The sequence below is a fragment of the Xenopus tropicalis genome, chromosome 6 (genome assembly GCF_000004195.4).
Source record: "Xenopus tropicalis strain Nigerian chromosome 6, UCB_Xtro_10.0, whole genome shotgun sequence".
Lineage (NCBI taxonomy): Eukaryota > Metazoa > Chordata > Amphibia > Anura > Pipidae > Xenopus > Xenopus tropicalis.
Genome location: NC_030682.2, coordinates 51,876,006 through 51,901,040, shown reverse-complemented (window position 1 = coordinate 51,901,040; position 25,035 = coordinate 51,876,006). Strand labels below are relative to the sequence as shown.

General features: G+C 38.4%; 1 protein-coding gene across 1 annotated transcript; it reads left to right on the top strand.

Annotated features, from left to right (window-relative positions):
* The first annotated feature begins 391 nt into the window (after window positions 1-391).
* Window positions 392-23,687, top strand: pik3r4 (phosphoinositide-3-kinase regulatory subunit 4). The gene is given in 20 exon segments (NM_001114229.1): window positions 392-496; window positions 2,024-2,801; window positions 3,431-3,564; window positions 3,977-4,559; window positions 6,801-6,935; window positions 7,793-8,014; window positions 9,821-9,994; window positions 13,372-13,517; window positions 14,465-14,668; window positions 16,006-16,207; window positions 16,553-16,734; window positions 17,153-17,363; window positions 18,199-18,364; window positions 19,034-19,198; window positions 20,120-20,331; window positions 21,008-21,154; window positions 21,409-21,509; window positions 21,758-21,846; window positions 22,281-22,392; window positions 23,124-23,687. Coding segments are annotated over 19 exon segments (4,086 nt in total). The 5' UTR covers window positions 392-496; window positions 2,024-2,071; the 3' UTR covers window positions 23,295-23,687.
* The last annotated feature ends 1,348 nt before the right edge of the window (window positions 23,688-25,035 follow it).

Below are 25,035 nucleotides of genomic sequence, written 5' to 3'. Positions count from 1 at the left end.
GTCTGTCACCCGAACACAGGCTATTAATTGGGTTTTCGGCGTATACTGTATGGAAGCGTGTGTAACCAATCTTCGGCAACTTCCGCCTTTACGCGAAAATCGGAGGCCATTTTTGAAAAGGGGAAATTCTACTAACGCAAGCAAATAACCAAAATCTGTTTAATTTAAATTATACCCGCTACAATGAGCAAGCGAGAGAATAAAGTTATATTCCTAGATAGGTCTTGCCTGGCAAAGTGTTTTATTTGACAGAAGAGGCGGAGCTTAAACTCTAAACTCCTAAACTGAGGGGAAAGACTTCGCTGAAGTGGGTGTTACCGGACGCGGCAAATCTGTTCTACGCATGCGCCTTGGGTTGTGTTTTTGTCCCGTTAAAGGGATTTTGACATAACCAGCCGGGGTTTCGCTGTTATTCTCTTGCTATGCTGATTTATCTCGCAAGACTGGCCGTGTGTAGCGAAATGGAAGTTTCAAGTCTCTGCAACAGCATGCCCTGGTACGATGAGGGATTACCTAGGAATTTACAGTAATATGGAGGGTGCTGGATTCCCTCTGACTGGCTCGGTGCCGCTTCCTGTGTGATTCTTTGGGCTGGCACAGTCTCTTACCCTGTTCCCGAGTTCTGTAGGACGTGTGTCCATCAAGAGGCGGAAGCTTCATGTCTGTGTGCCATCTGATATTGTGGTTATGGAGCTGTTCAGCTGAATGGGGAGGGAATTAGTATAATTGGGCTAGTAGAGAGATGATCTGAGGTTGCCTCATGTTTTTGGACTTTAAGGGTTACATACCATACCATAAAAATCTAGGATTGCTTACTGGTGATAAGCAGAGTGGAGCTGGCACAGTATATTGCTCAGGCTATGGGACTGCCCTTCCAGCACTTTTAGAAGCCTTGGTTTTAGGATGTATTTACTATAGGGCAGGGGTCCCCAAACTTTTTTTTACCTCTGAGCCACAATCGTAAAAAGAGTTTGGGAGCAACACATGAGAAATGTACCTGGGGGTACCAAATAAGGCCACATAAAAGCTGTGATTGGTTATTTGTAGCCTCTATGTGGACTGGCAGCCTACAGGAGACTCTGTTTGGCAGTACATGTGGTTTTTATACCTCCAAAACTTGCCTCTAACCCTGAAATTCAAAAATAAGCACCTTCTTTGAGGCCACTGGGAGCAACATCCAAGGGGTTAGTGAGCAACATGTTTCTCTCAAGCCACTGGTTGGGGACTAGTGCTATAAGGAATTGTAGGGGGACTGAAATTTCCACCTGGGAGTCTGGGGTAGGCTCAGGGGTGTTAACATTATACCAGGGAATACATATTTCATATTAACAATAGAAATCAAATCAGTATCTCTAAAAGGCCCTGGAGACAAAAATTATTAGTATTGTTTTAAAGGGATTAGATTTGGCAAAAGGTAGGCAGGAGGGCCTAAAAGTGGTCAGAAAGGGTCAGTCAATGTTTTTTTCATTATTAAAATATAGTCATCACTAGTAAGCAGGGTAGTCATTTCTGGCTGTTGTTAGATTTTTGAATTACAATAATCCTCTCAAAACTTTTAACAAGTAGTGCAAAAATTCCTTTCCTGTATGGTGAAATATTTGACCAGATAAACACAGCTGTTTTTCAATGACACTATCTCATTATCATTTATTTATATTGCGCCAGCAAATTATGCCTTGTTTAGGGAGGAAGAGGAGAGTCTGATAGCTTGAGACATAGAATTTCAGAGACCGGCAGAACCCACAAAGAAGTTGGAAGTGGGATGAAATGATGAAGAGAGGCTAAGGTCAGAGCAGCAGAGCATAGGTTTCATGTATTTTGAGATCAGATCTACAATATAGGGAGGAGATTCATTGCTAAGGGCCTTAAATGTGAATTTTAGTCATCTAAATTTGATTGGAGAAGAGATTGGGAGTCTTTGAAGGGATGTATGTAAACAAGTTATAGGTGGGTTTAAAATCTAGTTTTCTGACATGATTAAATAATCAAATGTTAATATTTGTTTTCTTTTTTGTTCCCTTAGAAATCATAGTTTATCCTGGGACTGTTGAATAAAAAGACAGAAACCATCATGGGAAACCAGTTAGCAGGAATTGCTCCATCACAGATCCTGTCTGTAGACAGTTATTTTTCAGATATTCATGAGTTTGAATATGACAAGAGCCTGGGAAGTACTCGATTTTTTAAAGTTGCACGAGCCAAACACAGGGAAGGTCTGGTAGTAGTTAAGGTATTTGCCATTCAAGACCCATCATTGCCACTCACAAACTATAAGCAGGAACTAGAGGAACTGAAGATTCGTCTGTGTTCTTCCCAGAATTGCCTTCCCTTTCAGAAGTTTACCTTAAATGAAAAAGCAGCCTTATTATTCAGGCAGTTTGTTAGGGACAACCTCTATGACAGGATCAGTACCCGTCCTTTCCTGAACAACATTGAGAAGCGCTGGATTGCCTTTCAGATACTAACTGCTGTGGATCAGGCACACAAGTCTGGCGTACGCCATGGAGATATTAAGACAGAAAATGTCATGGTGACAAGTTGGAACTGGGTCCTTCTTACAGACTTTGCAAGTTTCAAACCCACATACCTTCCAGAAGACAACCCAGCAGATTTCAATTATTTCTTTGACACTTCTCGTAGGAGAACCTGTTACATTGCCCCGGAGAGGTTTGTGGATGGAAGCACATTTTCAACAGAACTTGAGTCCATCAAGGACCCATCTACTCCACTGGTTGACTTGACTAATAACAACCAACGAACAAGAGGGGATCTTAAGCGTGCAATGGACATCTTTTCTGCAGGTATCCTTCTTAATGGGGTAACTTGCTCTGTTACAACTTGCTATTGTTATTCTTCTGTTTTCAGAAAGTGTAGGTATAAAAACAGTTAGTTGATCTGAGAAGCTATGGCACCATACATTTTATATATATTTTTTATTGCTGTGTTTGAGTATGCGCAAATAACCACAGGCCTCTGCATCTCATTTCAGAGCAGAGAGACCTGCAGCTCCCTGCACTGCAGGCTAAACTCTATGGAAGATTTTGTAGGATGGTGTTGGATTGACAAAACCCATCCTACTATTTAGATGTAGTTGCATGGTTAAAAATATAATTGGGACTGATACAAAAATCTGATATGTAAGCTACATGAAATATTTGCCATCCGACACCATATGCCGCATCTTCATTCGACAAGACAAAATATTATGGTGTCTAGCAGGCTTTTTTTCTTTCGTTGAAATACATTGACTGTCAGATGTAGATGGAGGAGCAAGACACACCATCCAACTTTATCTGATCCAACGTTATCTGATCCAACTTTACATTACAGACTTTGGAGATTAGATTTTGTAGGATCCTACAAAATTGCATGCAGTTGCATGGTGTTGCATGCACATACCATATTTATTTTTAAAATTTACCTTTTTCAGGATGTGTAATAGCAGAACTGTTTACAGAAGGAGTGCCATTATTCGACTTGTCCCAGCTCTTAGCATACAAAAAAGGACAATTTTCACCAGATCAAGTGATGGGTAAAATTGAAGATAGCTCAATAAGACAACTGGTAAGTGTTTCTCCATTAATTATAACATATATATTTACAGTCTAATAATGCAGTACTGTAAAATTTCATCTAGTGTGAAATTTGCTTTTAGTATTACAGTTTTTGGTAGCTGTTGACAACTCAAAGACAGTAGTACCATACTTTGCTCTAACAATTATAAGGTTCATTCCAGTTAATACATCTATGGTGTCCCTGAAATATAACCAAATGTCCATTATCGGTCTCCTTCTTTTCAGTAAATAGATGGGGGACTAATGTGAGTGAATTGTCCAAAAAGGTCACATAACAAGTTTTCACTTTTCCCCTAATGTAACAAAATACAAAGGAAATGTACAGAAGAAGTATTCTCAAAATAATAAGAAATGTTTTATTACATGTCATTTTCTAAAATCATATTTTACTTACTTGAAAGGTTATTCAGATGATATGTCGTGAACCAGAGAAACGGCTGGCAGCAGAAGACTACTTAAAACAACAGCGGGGAAATGCATTCCCTGAAATATTTTACACCTTTTTGCAGCCATATATGGCACAGTTTGCTAAAGAAACATTTCACTCTGCTGATGAACGTATTCTTGTTATCCGCAAGGATTTAGACAACATCATTCATAATTTATGTGGAGATGATCAGAGTGAAAAAGTAGAAGGTGAAATTAAGGAGAATGGGCTGCTTATTCTTGTTTCTGTGATAACGTCCTGTTTGCAAACCTTGAAGTACTGCGACTCGAAACTTGCTGCATTGGAGCTTATACTTCACCTAGCTCCACGTATAAATGTTGAAATTTTATTGGATCGAATCACCCCATACTTGCTTCATTTCTGCAATGATTCTGTTCCCAGAGTTAAGGCTGAAGCTGTAAGGACCCTGACTAAGGTTCTTGCTCTTGTCAAGGAGGTACCTCGGAATGACATCAACATTTACCCAGAGTACATTTTACCTGGTATTGCACATTTAGCTCAAGACGAAGCCACAATAGTAAGACTGGCTTATGCAGGTGAGTTATTTGCATGTCAGATGGCATTCTAATTTAAGGGAATACAACTCCAACTGTACAGTGTAAAAAAAAAAATGACCAGCACATGGCGGTGTTCATTGTATTAGTTTAAAAACAGCTTAAAGGGAAACAAAGCCCCCCATTCACTGCCCTCCATTGGCACCCCTCCATGCTCCCTTCTCACAGAGTCTAATACATGGAAAAGCATAAAAAACCTGACATATAGATGCAGGGGCGTTCACAGGCACCATCTTCTAGATGTCAAATTTTGTTCAGCAAGTTTGCACTAAGCTTTCTGGCATGCACAGTTGGAGCTAGTCTGAGATTATCTCCAACTGCACATGGGTCAGAAAGCTCCATCCATCAGTGAAGTGAATCAAAAGATGCAAATAATGGTGCCTGTGGACTCTCTTCTATGTTTAAGGAGAAAGAAAGGCTACATCACTGGGGGGTGCCAAAATGTTAGGTAAGCGATTAGTCACTGGGGAGATGCCTTTTACCCCAGGCTGGTGCTCCTGTTAGAAGAAAACGGCACCAGGGGTAGCTGCTAGCGAGTGTCTCCTCTTCCTTCTTCTGTCTTCGTGCCACTCCTGCATGCACTGTAGAGTGAAAAGCCAAACTTTAACCATAAAGCTGGCTTTTTCACTCTACTGCACATGTGTGGGCCCCGAGATATGGAAGGAAGTGGAAACACATGCTCACAGCTACCCTGGACTGGTGTGGTAAGCAATAAAAGTCTGTGGAAGGTGCCTAACATTTGGCACCCACCAGTGAATTTTACCTTTCCTTCTCCTTTAAAGGCTCCAGGGAGGGAACATGAAGGTGGCAATGGAAGGCAGTGTATGGGGGTTTTAGTCCTCCTTTAAAAGCTTTACAAAGGAATAGAAAAGTCATTTTGTGGAACTTCCTATTGATTCTCTATTCTAACGGTTCTTTGCCAAAAGCACAGAAGGGCTTGGTTAGCCAATTACAGCAGCTTTGTCTTAAAACAGGGAAATGTTATCTGCTTTTACTGGAGCAATTTCTAGTTAGGGATGCATCAGAACATTTTGGATTGGTCCAAGCACATTTGATTCAGCCAAATCCCAAACAAAATCCAAACCCTAATTTCAAAATGCAAATTAGCAAAATCACCCCAGATATTTCAGCATGCAAAAAAGAAGTGCCACCCCCAGGGATAGAGGTTGCCCATGTGACCTTTTGGGTCCTGATAAAGAAAATTATAGCTTTTTTTTGAGCAGACCTTAACAAGCATCTGAGCTAAGATTTCTATAGATGGAAAAAAATCAACACTTGCTTCCATATTTATTGTGTGATTATTTTCAGCTGCCAAAGCTGTGATGTATTTCCCACATTAAAGTAATTTACTTATTTTGACCTTCAAAATAATACAGTTCTGAACCAGCCAAACTAATTGGATTTTTTTCTAAACCAATTCTTTAGTTGCAACTATGATGTTCAGAGTAGCCTGGGTTCCCTGAGAAAAAGGGCTGGATATTCCAGCAGTTAACTTAATGCCTTATGGCCACCCCACACCTCAATTTTTATTGACAATGTTTTTAAACTAACTTCATAATATTCTGTTTGTGCATTATACCATTATTGTGTTGTTGACTATGATTAAAGAAAAAAAAAACAACAAGGCAAAAATCGATATTCTTCATTGCAACAAATTCTAAGGCAATAGTATTCTCACCCCCCCATATGTAATAAAAGACACTTAGTTTGCCCAGGAGCTGTAACTGTTGGCAACCAATAAAATGTTTGCTTTCAAACAGGTGACCAGTAAATGCTTCCTGCTTATTGGTTGCAATGGGTTACATCTCCCAGTACATTGTATTGCAGCACTTAGCAGTGTCTTAAATGAGTGTTTGATATTTTTTAACCATTTGCTCAAAGCCATTTTGAAATCCCAATTACTTCCTAACTTCTAAGCTGTTTGGGTGAATGAATATGACTGGCCTGTACAGAAATATAAGTGATTTAAAATGAATCAAAATTACACAATTAGCTTTAGGACCAATCTGTTTTGTGGATGTAGGGGCCAGTAATACTAAGAACTAGATAGCATTTTAACTGTATTTTGCGATCAGACAGAAACAGAAAAGAAATAATTAAAAAAAAAAAACTAAAAGAAGTTAAAAAATTGCTGCTAATAATAGGCTAATCTACAACACATGAAAAGTTAATTTAATAAGTGTTAATTTATTTTTACATCTTTTCTTGCATGCCTATGAAAAGAGAACATAGCGTTGCTGGCAGAAACTGCTCTGAGGTTTCTGGAGTTGGTGCAGCTAAAAAACTTAAACATGGAAAATGATCCTAGCAGTGAAGAACTGGATGAGGTGTCACATCCTAGTGAGAGCTATGACACAGGTAATACCTCTTTTACTCTGACACACTGTTTCTGGGGTTCATATATTTTTTCTGTGTTGTTAATTTCCCTACTGCTTTACTTTCCTGCTGCACATTGCCCTCTGAGGCTTCATGTTTTCTGGGCTTTTTTTTGTGGGCCCTCACTATTAGGCCATGAATAAGTAGGGAAATGAAGACTAGTGCCTTGGCTGTGTAGTTAGATTTGTTAGCTCATGCATACTTGTCTGTTATGATCAACCTACACTACCTAGAGGAATATGGAAACATCACGTTTGTGGTGCGGAAATTAGTGCTACCACAGGTTTTGTGGTATAAAAATGCAATCTTAAGGGGATTGTTACAGTACATTGTCAGTACAGTAACTTAATCTGTAATATGTGCTGGATGGATTTAAAGGCTAATAAAGAGTTAATCTCAATCTGCAGGCATACCTTTAGTTCTCTCAATAGTGCTTTAAGTCTCCCCATATTTCTCCTGTTCAGATGATCAGAAGCCTCATAGGAAAAAAAAACGCTGAGCTCTGTTCCCATAATGCCTTGCTCCTCCACTAAGACCAAAATTGGTGTACATGCTCAGTTTGTAAGATTAAGAGGAGGGGGTAGCAGGAGAGGGGAGAGAGAGCTGTGTGTCTCTGGCACAGGAAAACAAAGAGACAAGAAATCCGGTTACTTTTGACAAAACTCAGAGCAGGGTTTCTGTGAGTGCTTATGGCTGTATTTACATAGACCTTTCTGATAAAGCTTACTTAGTTTTTACCTTTCCTTCTACTTTAAATAATTGTTCAGATGGATTTACAGAATTTGTTATACAAGTCTTTTAAGTTGAAAGATTTTCATTTTGTTGGATGCTTTGTGCAGAGTTGCAGGCCTTGCATGAGATGGTCCAACAAAAAGTTGTAACACTTCTAAGTGACCCTGAAAACATTGTGAAGCAAACCTTAATGGAGAACGGGATAACGAGACTGTGTGTTTTCTTTGGTCGGCAAAAAGCCAATGATGTGCTTCTCTCCCACATGATCACATTCTTGAATGACAAGAATGATTGGCATCTCCGTGGGGCTTTTTTTGACAGCATTGTTGGTAAGTATGATGCATTTCCCATCATCGAATGATTCCCACAATTCCATTTTTAAAAATTTGTTTCAGTTTTTTTATATGCTAAAATTGTACAGGTCTGCAGATGTGCAGGATAGGGAGAATTATTATTCGAGGCAAAAGGTGATTATGGCCTCAAAGAGTTAAATATAGGTACATTTCCTGGTGTACCATTGTTAAATGCTAGTAGAATATGACAGTTGTTACTTTAGGGCACATTAATGGATTTGATTGCCTCTGCATGTAGCAGCAATGAAAATGCCCTTAACATACCATGAGTCTCTTCCTGACACATTCTAAGGCAGGGATCCCCAATGAGCCACAGTCAAATGTAAAAAGACTTGGAGAGCAACTCAAGCATCATAAAAGTTCATAGAGGTGCAAATTAGTGCTAAGATTGGCTATTATGTAGCCTCTATGCACACTACCAGCTTACAGGAGACAATTGTCTCTGTTTTGGTCTTTTATTTTTGCCTACCATGCTGTCCCTCAGTGTAGTGCAACCTATAGCACCCTTACATTTGGCAGGTGATTGTAAAGCTTTAGTGCAGGGGTAGGGAACCTATGGCTCAGGAGCCAGATGTGGCTCATTTGATGGCTGCATCTGGCTCACTGACAAATCTTTAATAAAAAAAATAACGGGGGACATGGCCTGCGCTCGGCTGATAGAAGACACGTTCTAAGCCTTAGAATATGTCTTCTATCCACCAAGCGCAGGCCACACTCTCCTTCGCATCGCATCCGGCATCCTTGGGACCCACCCTACCTTGCCCTCAGCATCCGCGGCCAAACATATTGTATGGCTCTCACGGAACTACATTTTAAAATATGTGGTGCTTATGGCTCTCTCAGCCAAAAAGGTTCCTGACCCCTGCTTTAGTGTAAAAAGTACTGCAACTTATAAGGTTCAGACCAGCACCCTTAGCTCAGAGTGGAAAATAGTTAGCTTCAGCACTGTAAGAGGGACACAGTCTGGGAGCCAGAAGTAACTCTGGACTACGGAACTGGGATAGGAGATTTTCCTAAAAAAATAATAAACAAAGTGGTTCACTGGGTTCATCTGGGTTGAAGTTGATGGACTTTTTTCAACCCTATGTAAATATGATGATACTGCATTGTAGGCTACATCTTCCCTTTCTCAAAAAAGTAATGTTGACATTGTCCTACTTAAAAGCTGTGTGCAATGTTTTATCATAATACAAAGTATAAATCAATATTTTAGCACATATATAAAACCATGTTAAGTATGGTTGTATCCTTGACTATATGTTTGGAAATTTAAATATTTTGCTGTAGCTAGCCTATAGGGTAAGTATCTTAAAGGGGTAGTTCATCTTTGAAATAACTTTTAGTATGATGTAGACAGTGATAGTCCGAGACAGTTTGCAATTGGTCTTCATTTTTATGGTGTTTCAGTTATCTAGCTTTTATTAGCGGATCTACATTTTAGTATTTCAGCAGCAATCTGAACGCTAGCATCTTATTTTTCTTAGCAACAAGGCATTGGAAAATTGGCTGGAAAGAGGCAGAAGAGAAAAGCAAACATTGTAAATGCTGTGTTACCATGTGAAAGGCTCAAAATGATTAAACATGCCTTAGGAGGTTGGTTCATTTGGAAAATGCCTCTTAGCATTTTTAAAACATCAGAGTTCAGCAAATTGCTGTAACCTTTGCTTCTCATGTTCTAGCTTATGTTTTGCATGTTACATAAAAATATTTGTCAGCATTACTTTTGCACAGCAAGCTTCAAACTGTTTTTTGTGACCTCATGGTTAAACTCTCTTTTTGCAGGTGTTGCAGCATATGTTGGGTGGCAAAGCTCTTCCATCCTAAAACCCCTTCTCCAGCAGGGCCTCAGTGATGTGGAAGAATTTGTAATCTTTAAAGCTCTCAATGCCCTTACTTGCATGTGTCAACTCGGTCTTCTACAGAAACCACACATCTATGAATTTGCTTGTGACATTGGTATGTTTTAGATACAAAACCCTCCTAAAGGGCTGTATTAGTAACCATCATTGACTTTTTACGAGTGCTATGAATTTAAAGGAGAAGGGAAGTCTGAGTCACTTGGGGGCGCCAAAATGTTAGGCACCCCCAAGTGACTTTAATGGCTTACCTTGTACCCCGTGCTGGTGCCCCTGTTAGGAGAAAAACACACCAGCCCGGGGTACCTGCAGCAAGCGCTTCCTCCTTCCGTGTTTCTTCTGCCAGCAAAACCCCTTTTTTGTTAAAGTTCGGCATTTCACTCTACTGCACATGCACAAACACAGAAGAGGAAGAGCTCGCTACAGGTACCAAGATAAGTACAAGGTAAGTGCTTAAAGTCACTTGGGGGTGGCTTATATTTTGGCACCCCCACGTGACTTTGCCTTTCCTTCTCCTTTAAACTGTCAGTAAAAGAGTGAAAGTTTTCTTCACCTGAGCGATTTGTTCCATGGTGGAAAGTACCGTATATACTCGAGTATAAGCCGACCCGAATATAAGCCGAGGTACCTAATTTTACCTAAGAAAACTGGAAAAACCTATTGACTCGAGTATAAGCCTAGGGTGTCACCAGTAGGGCTGGTGCGAGCGAGCCAGAACACGAAGCACAAGAAGTACAGCAGGATAATCTTGTTACACGATATTGCTTGAGAACTGATAATTGATAACTGACATAGATCCCCCCATTCTCAGCAGAAAGCATATTGACATTAACCTATTGCTGCTGTCTATATACCCGAGTTTTCACAAAGTCCACACTTAAATAGAGATGACCCAGTTGTTACCATATACTTAAAAGTCCAGTCCAACCCTGGAACTCATTTGCACTTTATACATACTATATATAGATATAAATCCTTATGGCAAGTACCTTGTTTGGAACATGCTGTGTGCCTGCTACTATTTACAGTTATTATCCTTAATAATAGGGCAGCTATTATTTATATTATTATGTATATTTCCATTTACAGCCCTGACTTTGGATATACAAACCCCAAAGATGCAGCCTCCTCCTGATACCATCTTGCCTCAGGATACACAAGTTATAGTTACATAGTTACATAGTTACATAGGGTTGAAAAAAGACCATTGTCCATCAAGTTCAACCCATCCGAGTAAACCCAGCACACAACCTATACTAACCAATCGATACACTCACATACATAAACTATATATATATATACAACCAGTAATACTAACTGTAGATATTAGTATCACAATAGCCCTGGATATTCTGCTTGTTCAAAAACTCATCCAGGCCCCTCTTAAAGTCATTAACAGAGTCTGCCATTACCACATCACTAGGAAGGGCATTCCCCAACCTCACTGCCCTCACCGTGAAAAACCACCTACGCTGCTTCAAATGGAAGCTCTGTTCCTCTAATCTATAGGGGTGACCTCTGGTGCGCTGATTGTTTTTATGGGAAAAAAGAACATCCCCCAACTGCCTATAATCCCCTCTAATGTACTTGTACAGAGTAATCATGTCCCCTCGCAAGCGCCTCTTTTCCAGAGAAAACAACCCCAACCTCGACAGTCTAACCTCATAGCTTAAATCTTCCATCCCCTTTACCAGTTTAGTTGCACGTCTCTGCACTCTCTCCAGCTCATTAATATCCTTCTTAAGGACTGGAGCCCAAAACTGCACTGCATACTCAAGGTGAGGCCTTACCAGGGACCTATAAAGCGGCAAAAATATGTTCTCATCCCTTGAGTCAATGCCCTTTTTTATACAAGACAGCACTTTATTTGCTGTAGTAGCCACAGAATGACACTGCCTGGAATTGGACAACTTGTGATCTACAAAAACCCCTAGATCCTTCTCCATTAAGGAAACCCCCAACACACTACCATTCAGTAGATAGTTTGCGTTTATATTATTCCTACCAAAGTGCATAACTTTGCACTTGTCAACATTGAACCTCATTTTCCAGTTAGCTGCCCAGTTTTCCAATTTTGTCAAATCGCTCTGCAAAGCGGCAGCATCCTGCATGGAACTTATAGTTTTGCACATCCCTCCAATACCATCTTGCCTTACTCTAAAGCCCCACACTGCACGGACAAAAACTCCTGCAAAAGTCGCAGTATTACTTACCGGCACCTGCGACTTAAAGTTCCCTCAGTCCCGCTCTCTGCCTATGCCAGCTTCCCAGAACCGCCATCCTGCTAACTGTGAGCTCTTCTGCTGTGCTGAGCGCTCTTCTGCTGTGCTGTGCGCTCTTCTACTGTGCTGGGCGCCGCAGTCGCGCCAGTGAAGTCACGCGCCCCCTTCAGTTACTCATGGTCTTAAGATAAGGCCATGAGTAACTGAAGGGGGGCGCGTGACATCACTGGCGCGACTGCGGCGCCCAGCAGAGCAGAAGCGCGCCCAGCACAGTAGAAGAGCGCTCAGCACAGCAGAAGAGCGCTCAGCACAGCAGAAGAGCGCTCAGCACAGCAGAAGAGCGCTCAGCACAGCAGAAGAGCGCTCAGCACAGCAGAAGAGCTCACAGTTAGCAGGATGGCAGTTCTGGGAAGCTGGCATAGGCAGAGAGCGGGACTGAGGGAACTTTAAGTCGCAGGTGCTGGTAAGTAATACTGCGATTTTTGCAGGAGTTTTTGTCCGTGCAGTGTGGGGCTTTAGAGTTGGTTGAGGGTAGGCTGTCATGTTGGCGGGGGCAGCGGGAATCACCAGCAGGGGGTCAGGAGGGTCCGTGACTCGAGTATAAGCCGAGGGTTAATTTTTCAGCACATTTTGCGTGCTGAAAAACTCTGCTTATACTCGAGTATATACGGTAATTGTCGACATTTTTTATTTCCGTATGAGAACTTATAGGTGTTGATACATAATGTAACTAGAAACGCGTGTATTTACATCCATAAGAAAATGACTGTATTCAAGTGCGCAAAATTTGGCAAACTAAAATTTGGCATCCCAAGGGACTCAACATTTACTTCTCCTTTAAGAGAAAACATTTCCATGTACTTACCACCAACAAAACTTATTATTCATGATACTTTTTTCCTAAACAAATGTTAATGGTAAAAAAATAAATAAATTGGAAATAAATGTTATTCATGTTTATGTTCAATTTCTGATTTAAAGGTATTCCTCCATAAATATACAAAAGTGACTACAACCACTTAAAGTACAGAACATGTTTATTATGTAATTTGCTAGCGCTTTCTTACAGATATACAGAAAGCCCTAATTTTCCCTTTATTATCCTAAACCGGCTGCCATATTCAAAGCTTCTAAACCGCACAGCGCAGAAGGCAGTGCATATCCTTAGTCCTGTTATGTGCAAAATATGATGTGCATGCCCACTGAGACCTGCTCAATAAGACATAATCTTTATATGCTTGTTTTAAATTTTTAGCACCTTTTCTGTGCCACCCAAACCTGTGGATACGTTATGGAGCTGTGGGATTTATTACTACTGTAGCTCAGCAGCTAAATATTGCAGATGTATATTGTAAGCTTATGCCTTACCTTCATCCCTTTATTACCCAGCCAATCATACAGGTATGTACTCATTTTATGGCTTCACAGCTAAGATGTACAGCAATTTGTCTTTATTTAAAAATAAGAATTCTTCATGCATAAGTATGGTGACTCTGATTGCAGTGATAAAGCATATGTAATGAACAATGTCACTTCTATTTGTAAAAAGTTTCTTACTTTAGAGTTAAACTAATTAAGTGATCAGAATGATTTGCAGATGCTGTGAATGGAAGGCATAGAGCTAGATCTTAAGCTGGCCGTACACATAAAGATCTTGCCAAACAATCGGATCTTTACCCGATATGCCCACATTGAGCTGGCCAGTATCTCGCCGTCAAGTAAGGGTTGCATTAAGTCAATCGACTGAACAATACCTGACTGATTTTTGGACAGAAATCTGTCGGTAGGCCTGATGGCAAGCCCCATACACAGGCTGCTAAGCTGCTGTCTTGGTCAGGAAGGTGTCTGCCCTCGGTCAGTTCATAGTTGGCAATCTTCCTATGGTTGTGCTGTATTAATTACTGCATCTGCTACACATTAAAGCAGCCTGACATGTTTTAACATAATTTTAAGTGTTCCAAGTGTTACTTTGTGTCAAAAGGCAGTAGTATTCAAATAAATTTAGGTCAAGAAGGTTTGATACTCTAGTTTATGATTGTTTGAATTAACCATGGCTAATATAGCTATTTTTTGCAAGTCCGACCTGCCCTGTGGTCAGTTGGCCACAGTTCAGCAAATGTGTTAAAGGAGAAGGAAAGGTAAAAACTAAGTAAGCTTAATCAGAAAAGTCTATGTAAATACAGCCATAAGCACTCACAGAAATGCTGCACTGACTTCTCTGTAAAAAGATTAGTTGTGTCTGTTTTCCTCTGCCACAGACAGCCTTTCCTTCTCCTTTAAGTGAACTAAAACCTACAACTTCTGTTCTGTTGTCATTTGTTAAAAATCCTTTTCTCTTTAATTGATAGATTGATAAGGAAATTGTCCTTCTCAGTGTCTTAAAAGAACCAGTCAGCCGCTCCATATTTGACTATGCCCTAAGATCCAAAGATATTGCAAGCCTCTTCAGACATCTTCATATGCGTCAGAAGAAAAGGAATGGCTCTCTCCCAGAATGCCCTCCCCCTGAAGATCCAGCAATAACTCAGCTCTTAAAGAAACTTTTGTCACAGGTATAGCATAAATAAATAAACGTATTTCCACAAATGACATTTACATAAAAGTCTGAACTGAAAAAGTCAGTGCAGGAAAAAGTTGCATGAAAAGTTGCAAAACTGCAAATTTTTCAAATTTGTGCACTTAAAATTGTTGCACAAAAAAACAGCTTCCAAAATCTGAAACCTCTAAAGTTTTGCAGCAAAAGAAGGATCTTCAAGGATAGGGAAGGGACATCTGCCATTGACATCTACATTATCTTGACAAGTTTTAGCTGGTGAATTGTCGGGATTCGGGTTTTTAGCCATTTTGTCGAAAAGTAAATCTAGATAAAGTTGCAACTTTATTTTTCATGCGACTTTTAGCGCCAAAAATCCCCTACACTCTCAGCAGCCTTCTTCCTTGCCTGCACCTGAAACCGTTGTGTTTTTCTACTGGCCAAGAATCTGCCCCTACACCGTCATACACTGTGTTAATTTTTCTATTTGGCCTGCTAAAAGCATTAAATTAACCCAATAGGATTGTTTTGCCACCAATATGTATTTATGCAGCTTAAATACCATCAAGTACAAGGTGCTGTTTTATTATTACAGAGAAAAAGGAAATAATTGTATAAATGAGAATTATGTTGCTTAAAATGAACTTTATGGGAGATGCACTTCCCGTAATTCAGAGCTTTCTGAATAAAATTTTCAGATCCCAAGGGAATCCCATACCTGATTTACCTGATTTAAAATAAATGCTTACAGACTTCATATCAAATGAATTCTATATAACAAAAGAACCAGTGCAAATGTGCAGGGAAGGGAAGAAAAGGAGCAAAGAAAGAGAAGAAAAACAAATTATTTAGTGTAGTAATTTCTTAATACTAAACACACCTCAGTGCAATCAAACTTATAGTGCAAATTTCAAATAATGCTATTCAACCTTATAGTTGTGCAAACACCTATTGGTGACAATTAATTGAGTTGTAGTTCCACAACACCAATGAGTAGAGTATAACTCTCCAACAATTTGTTTAAGTGTTGCATAAAGTCATGTGCAAATTTCAAATAATGCTATTCATCCTATTGGTTGTGCAAACACCTAAACAGGAAACTTTTTGAACTGGCTTGGGAATAAAACAGTGGGTTTGTATTTTATTTTATTTTATTTTTCATATCAAATGAATGTTGCACACCAATGTTGGACTTACTTAATTTAATCCTAAAAATTACAGACACCAATACTTAATATAAAATAATTGAATTGTCATATACCTTATAAAGCTATTTATGTGTATGATTTTGAATATTCCTTATTCAGATTTATCCTTTTTACAGTGTCCTTGGCATGTCTTTTTCTACCATTTTAGGGCATGACAGAAGATGAAGAAGATAAACTTTTAGCATTAAAAGATTACATGCTGAAGTCTAACAAAGCCAAAGCTAATGTAGCCGATCAGAGTCATATACATGAAAGTTCCCTGAAAGGCGTGATTGATTTGTCTGCTTTGGGCCTTTCTGGAAGGCAGGCAGATCTTATTAAAACAAAGCAGGATACAGATGATAAACGTGGTATGTACTAATATGCTTTCTTTAGTCAATCATAAACAAAGTTTTACTTTACTAATTTTGTTTGTAGATTACACGCCATGAATATAAATGTATATACCTAGTACTCAATGGGATAGACAAGTACCTAAAATTGCAAAAATGTTAGATTATAAAGTGTCTTCTCAGTGGTAAGTCTCAAAATATAATTTTGTGTGTGCACAGAATATATTACCAGATACGAGCATGCTGTGGTTAAGGTGTGGTGGGTCATATCTCATTTACTTGATATAAATAATACTAGGCTATTGTTGAACATAATTAAACTTTTCTAAAGAATTGCTAAAAATGTATTTTAATTGTTTTTAGCAAGAAAGCATGTCAAGCAGGAATATAATGTGAATGAAGAGTGGAAAAGCATGTTTGGGGCAATGGAGCCTGTAAATGTTAACCAAACAGTAGTGAGAACAGCTGCTGACCAAGAGGCCACAAAACCTGTTCGCTCTGAGTCTGCAGCTGCTGTATGTGCTCCTCTCTCATCTTCACCTCAGGTACATATAAATAGGTAACCTACACAGCACACTGCACTAATGCCAAATTTATCAAAACTTTTAAAGCTGAAAGCAGCAGACAGAAATTTACCAAATGCATGTTACTTTCAGGTTGTATGAGCCCAAAGATACAGAAATATATATATCTACACACTAATCTTCTTTTGAACTGGATATTTTGATAAAAAAATAAAAAAGCAGAAAAATAGATAAAAGTACATTAATGTGTTTGCTCTTATTTTCAAATAAAATTGTTATAGCATCTCATAACTATTGGTACTATATTATGCTGTCTAAAATTATAAAAATGTTCAATTTCCCATGTAAATAAATAAAAAGGCACTGACTTTACAATTTGTGCACAAGCCAAAGTGTCTTCTACATGTCTAATAATTTGTATTCTACTTTATATGCCTAGACATCTGAAGGGACAGGGATGCAGCCAAGAAGGCCCACCATGCAAATATATACCAGCATTTCCCTCCCTTCAACCTTCCAGATTCGCATGACCACATGCAAGAGTGAGCTTCAACAGCTTATACAGCAGAAAAGGGAACAGTGCAATGCAGAAAGAATAGCTAAACATATGATGGAGAGTGCAGAATGGGAGAGCAAACCACCACCAACAGGTAGAAAAATAGCTTAGGACAAATTGTTTGGAACTTTATATAATGTTATTCTATGAAATCTACTCCACAAAAATATTCATAGTTTCTATGAAGGTGTTGCTGACTGCTCTTGCAGTTTCATCCATTTCATAATTTTCATTATTCACTTCTATTAGCTATGTTGTAGTAGTTCGTAATACTATAAAATAACATTAATACCCTACAAATAAACATTTATGTGTTTTTCTGATGTAGACATAGTAATATATAAAGTGGATTTTTTTTTACATTACAAGGCCACCATTAATAAATTGGTTTGACATAGACCACTGAATGGGTATTGCAAAGTATGAATTGTTAGTAAGAGAGTGTAGAGAGTAATATTTTGAGACGATTTACAACTGGTCTTCATTTTTTATTATTTTTAGTTTTTTAATTATTTCACTTTTTGTTCAGCAGCTCTCCAGTTTGGAGTTTTAGCAGCTGTCTTGTTGCTAGTGTTCAATTACCTTAGTAACCAGGATGTGGTTTAAATGAGAGACCGGTTTATGAATAGGAGAGGACCTCAACAGGAAAATAAGCTATACAAATTAGCAATAACAGTAAAACTGTAGCCTCACAAAGCAATAGTTTTTTAGCTTATGGGGTCTGTGATCCCCATTTGAATGTTGGGAAGAGTCAAAAAAAGAAGTCAAATTATTTAAAAACTATAAAACAAATAAGTAATGAAAACAAGTTGAAAAGATGCTTAGAATATACTTAGAAAATACTAATTGTGCTTGTGTGTGAGTGTTTACCTTTGCAGGGCTTATTTTCCTTTGCTAAGAACTTTTATACATTATTGGTTTTTTGTTAGGATGGCACCCAAAAGGCCTTCTGGTGGCACATCTGCATGAACACAAGGGTCCAGTAAATCGTATACGAGTCTCTGATGAACATTCCATTTTTGCTACTTGCTCAAATGATGGGACAGTAAAAATATGGAACAGTCAAAAAATGGAAGGAAAAACAACTACTACCAGGTACAAAATACAGTCTTTGTAAAAAAAAAAAAAAAAAAAGTATTTGCACAGCAATTATTGGCTTCTGATACAAGCAACGTGGGCCTTTGTATTGCTAGATTTAGACATTTATACTATGATAAATGGTAATTTACTTAAAATGACATAACCAATGAGAGTGCAGAGATGTGTAATTAGACTGATAAAAGGAATAGAACAATTAAACAATGAGAAAAGACTATCAAGGTAAGGGGTTTCTCTGGAGAAAAAGGTGCTTGTGAGGGGACATGATTACTCTTTACAAGACATTAAAGGTCCTTATAGACAGACCGTGCAAAATCATTTTTGACATAGAAAGGAAAAGAACCAGAGGCCACCCCTGTAGACTTGAACTGAATTTTCATTTGAAGCAGAGAATATATTTACGTTGTGGGCAGTGAGGATTTTGAGTAAAGTTTAAGAGGTGCTAGGATGACTTCTTGATCATTTTATCCAAGGCTATTGGGATCCTAAGGTCATACGTACATATGCACTGGGGGTCATTTGGAAGGGTTGAACTTGATGATTTTTTTTTTTCCAGCCCAAAAAACTGTATAAATGTAACTACAAATTCTATATTGCTCTATTACACTTGTAATTCCTTCCTCACAAATATCACTATTAACTATTAAATAATTCATTTTTATGTAGGTCTATACTGACATATTCTCGCATTGGGGGACATGTGAAGACTTTGACCTTTTGCCAGGGATCCCACTACTTAGCAGTGGCTTCTGATAATGGCAATATTCAACTCCTTGGAATTGAAGCATCTAAGCCACCTAAATCTCCAAAAATTAACCCACTTCAAAGCAGGTACTTTGTATATAGAATTATTTTATTTTTTTTGCCACACACGAGAAATAACCCAGTGCTGTGCTGCATGACATAGGTTCAAGCATGCAAATATGATCATTTCATTTAATTTATTTTCAAATTATGTTTCATTTCCTTATTAATTAGCTTAAAGACATTTGGTGTTTTTGTTACTGATAACTGAGTTTTTTAATTTAGAAGAATTTTTTTCAAAAACTATGGCACAGCCATTCCATTAGCCCATTATTGGCAGTCAGGTTCTATCCTGTTCAAAAGTGTTATATATTCTGTATTTCTAAGGCTAATGTCATATGGCACAGCCTCAGCTTTTCTCCGCCTGTGTTTTCTTCAAAGGCTGAAAGAATCCGATGCATTCCCCTCCACTCTGCCATTGCTCTGCGCTGACCGTCACAGTGTTGGGCTATTTGCAAACACAGAAAGCAGATATTGACAATATCCTAAAAGCAAAGCCAAACCTGTAATATTAAAAGGCAGGTTCCCCAGGCCCCTTAGCCTAGACAAGCAGTACAGTTAAAAAAAAAAGTAAAGAATTAATAGGGGAATGCCCGTGTAAAATGCCTTTAGGCTAATGTCACCTGTTTTTTCTCCGCAAGTTAAGAAAATACCAATATGGCCCCTCTGCAACCCAAACATCAAATGTGTATTTGTTCACAGTGTCTGAACAATGCAATTTTATTTTACTGCCTACGCACATGGGTGTTGGCAGGTCCTTCTGATATTTTTTGCCAGTGAAGAAATTGTATTTTTCACATTACACTTATTCTGGTTTAACTAACAGTTAACTATACTTTAAAGTTAAAAGCTGTAACTTTACTGTATGAGTACAATATCCCTTTTTAGGCATTGTATTAAAGCTTCTAAGCCCAAAAGATTTCTAGTGACTTTGTTTTCTTCTCTTAGAACTCTTGATCTTCAAGAAGATGGCTGTGTTGTGGACATGCATCAGTTCAATGCAGGCTCCCAGTCTGTGCTTGCCTACGCCACTGTGAATGGTTCATTGGTTGGCTGGGATCTGAGATGCCCTAGTAATGCATGGACATTAAAACACGATCTCAGATTAGGGCTTATAACATCTTTTGCTGTGGATATCCACCAGTGCTGGCTTTGTATTGGTAAGGATAATCATGGCAAGGGTGGGGGGCTGATGTATTGTTATCTGTTAGGTGTAATTTGCTTATAAAGAAAAATATTGCTAAGAAGTAATAAGAAAACAGTCACTTTCTGACAACTTGATTTAAACAAAATTCTCCACGCAGAGCACCTATCTCCAATACACAGCTATTAAAGTTAGTTTATTATTTATTAAATGTTTACCTTGCAAAGTAGCAAAGATATAGCAACATAGGCGGAGGGTGATCTTATTTTTAAAAAAAATATAATTATCATATTAGCTGCTCAAAATGATGGTGATGCATTTTTTCAACAAGCATGTTCTTTGTGTTCTTCATTTATCCATACTTATTCATATTTTTCTTTCTGCTAAATTATATGGCTTGACACTGAGAGTAGCCACTCTTGCTAGTTAATGTTACTGGAGCAAATCATCACCCCTCATAATACTATGGAGAAAAGGAGACCTGTGTTCAGAATCCCCCTGCCTGGTGGAAGTGAAGATGATTTTTTTTTTTATTTATATTATTTGATTTATTTTTATAACAGAACTTTGAAATTGTAGTTTTTTTTAAGAGTAAATGACAATACTCAGCAGCAGTGTATCTTTTTTAACATAACTAGTTCAATTTTCATCATCTATCTTGCTAATTTCACTGAATTTCTGCTTCTCTTAAGGAACCAGTAGTGGGACTATGGCTTGCTGGGACATGAGATTTCAGTTGCCAATATCCAGTCACACTCATCCAGCCCGTGCACGAATCAGGCGCCTTCTTATGCATCCACTCAGCATGCATACTATGTATCAGTCATGGGTAATAGCAGGTAAGCACAGTGGCTGTGCCACATTTAATTGCATATGTATGATACTCAGTTGTAACTTTTTCATCATCTCAGGTTCTCTCCTTTTTTTCCCCCAAACCTCTCTTATGCTCTCAAGAATTGAATAGTCTAAAGGTTTTGCCATAATAGATATTAAAAGAGAAATAGGAAAGCGAATATCAATTGCATTTCAAGTTTTAGTCGTTGGCAATAAAAAAAGATGACAGCCATCTCATTCTCTCCTTCTCTTTATTCAGCTGTTCAAGGCAATAATGAAGTATCAATGTGGGATATGGAAACTGGTGATCGAAGATTTACACTGTGGGCCAGCAATTCTCCTCCTCTCTCTGAAATGCAGGTGATTTCCTCTTAGGGCTATAGCATTCTTACCACCATGGTGCTCTTAATAACCATACAGGATTCAGTGCATTCCTAGTTCATATACTGTAGGCATAGTGAAACATTTCTGTTAAAACCTGAATGTGTCCCTATCCTTTAAGTTATGGGCTTGGAGTTAATGCATATATGTATACAATTGTAAGGGTTTATGGAATGCATGTTACCAAATTTTTATTAACTTTGTTTCCTGTATATCTTTCTTAATAGCCATCACCTCACAGTGTCCATGGTATTTACTGTAGTCCAGCAGATGGAAACCCCATATTATTGACTGCAGGATCAGACATGAAAATAAGGTATTTTATTAACACTTGTATGGATTTATAAGGCAGTTGCACCTGACCCAGAATTCCTTCCAGATGGATCCTATTATAATCAGCCAAATCTATTAATAGCACCTGGCCAGTGCCCTTAGTATTACTACTACTTTTAAATCATTAGATCAAATGAAATTTGTGAACTTTGCCAGGCATAAACTAACATGTATTTTTATGGAAATCAGACTGGTTTTATTTGTTTTAGGATGTTACTGTTCCATTACATAATTTAAGCAACAACCAAGTTTCATTATAAGTTCTTAGTTGACAACAGTAAAACCAAGTTTCTGGTTTGTCCGGGTCCAAGTCTTTAGAAAATTGACCAGATCTCAAATTTGTTGCATCAAAAAATACAAATTGTGTGAGGATGGATCCCCAGAAAAAGTGCAAACTGTGTACCTTTCCTTTTTTAGGTTTTGGAATCTGGCCTGCCCGAAGAGATCCTATATTATTGCTGGGAGCACTAACAACTTGCCTCCAGTATCTTACTTTAGCAAGATCATCGAAGGCACTGAGGTTGTGCAGGTAATGACACATACAAAATTCAACTTACCTGTTGGGGCTTCTAGCACTTTTACCCTTTACTTTCATGATTTATCAGTAATGTGCTTACAGTGTATAGCTAGTGTCAGTTGCTCTCTTTTTACTTTTTATAGTTTTTGAGTATTGTGATTTCCTTCTCTTCCTCTTTGAGCAATGGCCCACAGAGAGATTAGTTGCCCGTGGTGAATCTTAGCTACCGGAGGGCAACTAATCTCCCCACTAAGACTAAATGTGTATGATTGCCTGTTAATGCCAGCCAGTAAACGGTAAATAAACCCAATAGGTTTGTTGAGGTTTGGAGGAGGAGGAGTCCAACAATATGAATTCATGCAGCTTAGTTATGGATCGAGTTCAAGGTAATGTTGTATTATTACAGAGAAAAATTAGCAAATTAGGCTAATGTAGGGTTAAAGAGAACCACACAAGAAGCACGTCGTGAAAAATGTTAAACTTTCATGTTTATGTGATTTTAAGAATTTGGATTCAGTTCGGCCAGGAGCATGGATTCGGTGCATCCCTAAAAAATACCAATGGTTAAAAATTCTTTTGTCTATATTTATTTAGTAATCTGTATAATAATAGTAAGCTGTTCAAATTACAAGTCCATTTATGACACCTGAATTATACCAATAACTCTTATAGGTGAAATGTAAATACTAGTCTTGTTGTGTTTCTGCATTCACTGAATGTCTTGTCATGTTTCACTTACATAGGAAATTCAGAACAAGCACACCATGGGGCCCAGTGATGACACTCCCCGCAAAGGACCAGAATCACTGCCAGCAGGACACCATGATATTATTACAGACATAGCCACCTTCCAGACCACTCAGGGGTTCATAGTAACTGCTTCAAGGGATGGTATAGTGAAGGTATGGAAATAAAGGAAGCGCTTGGGCTAGAAGATACTATAAAGAACACCCATTATTGCTTTTTTGTAAGTGAAAATGTTGCAGGATTTCTGGATCACTCCTGGGTTGTGACAACTTTGTGCTAAGGGTCCAAAAAAGACAACATTAGAGACGTCTGAGCCCTGTTCTACAGCCATAACAGTATATAAAACTAAAACATGTACATTTAATACAGCTATATTATCTGTATTTCCATCTTTACATATGAGAATTACAGTCATGTCTGCAAGAGAATGTAAATCGTTCATACATTATTTAACATTATTTTGCAATTTAAATACTTGTTAACGTGACAATGGAAGTAAAGGCATGAGTTTTGCACAGACATTTCATAATTGCTAATAAATATGTATATATTAACCAGAATTCTGTTTCCCTGCCCTCTCTTCAAAACTAGAATGTAAAAAAAGTATATGATTTGTATTTATTCCTTTATATTACAGCTCAAACATAAAAAAAAAAATACCAAGGTGGACATTTATTAAAAGCTCACTATAAGCTAACACAGTGCTTCCCAAATGGAGGGGCCGGGGAGCAACGCAGAGCTTTAGAGTGTGTGTTTTTTATATTAATACTTTTGGATATTCCTGAAAATAGAGAAGCATCTGTTATGAACACATTTTCAGCTACATTTATTTGCTGTACTGTGCCAAATATGGAAAAAATAACTTTGTGGCATAGTTTAATAGTTTTACTGTGCAGACTGTCATAAGACATAATGGGTTGTTCTTAATAATGCTAAAAAGACAATTAGGTCTAGGGAGTTTCAGACCGATAAATGCCTTCGAGTACTACTCAAACTACACCTGCACTGGAGCTAAGGAAATCCAAGCAAGAAGAAATTGCTATACAGTACATACCTCTTGTTATATTTCTAGATAAAAAGAAGAAATTATGCTAGTGCGGCAAAAAAACACGGATGACAGTCACAGTGACTTATACGCTACGGCGGGAAAGTCGTTGGGACTAATCGCCCCTTGTGTCTTGTACAACTGCTCTTGTCTGTACAGTTGGCACCATTATGCAGCACAAAAATTAAGTATAATTTATTGAAACCTTAATGTTTCTTCACTATGCTGTTTTCTAAGGAGATTTATTATACAACCAGCAATACATGGCTAGCAATCATGCTTCATATCATGAAACTCTTGACCCGCTATAGGCATACATTTAGTTAGAACATGCCACTACAGCTCTAAATGCAATCAATTAAAACTCTATAACTATAATGTTATCTATGATTTATCAGAGCTAACTGCCCATCAAACTGACACAAAGCACAAGGGGGCATCTGGTTGCATAGTTATAGATCAACATCAACTGTAAAAAAAAAAAAAAAAAAAAAAACCTAGGCTCATCTGAGGTCCCCATACACTGGCAGATAAACTGCTGAATCAGTCTAAAGGGTCTAAATTAGCAGCTTAAATCTGCCTGTGTCTGGCCACCTTAAGGGCTCTGGCACACGGGGTGGTTAGTCTCCCCCGACAGAAAATGCCTCGCGAGGCAACTTCGGCGATTTGCCGAAATTGCCTGCGCAGTGTGTGCCATCCCACCGGCGACTTACATTTTCGCCGGTGGGATGGTAGTTCGGGGAGATTATTTGCCCGTGACAAGGGAGATTTGTCAGGGGCGACTAATCTCCCCATGTGCCAGAGCCCTAAGGCATGTTTGAAACAATTCTTTTTTCTTTTAAGTTGTTAAATGTTATCTTTAT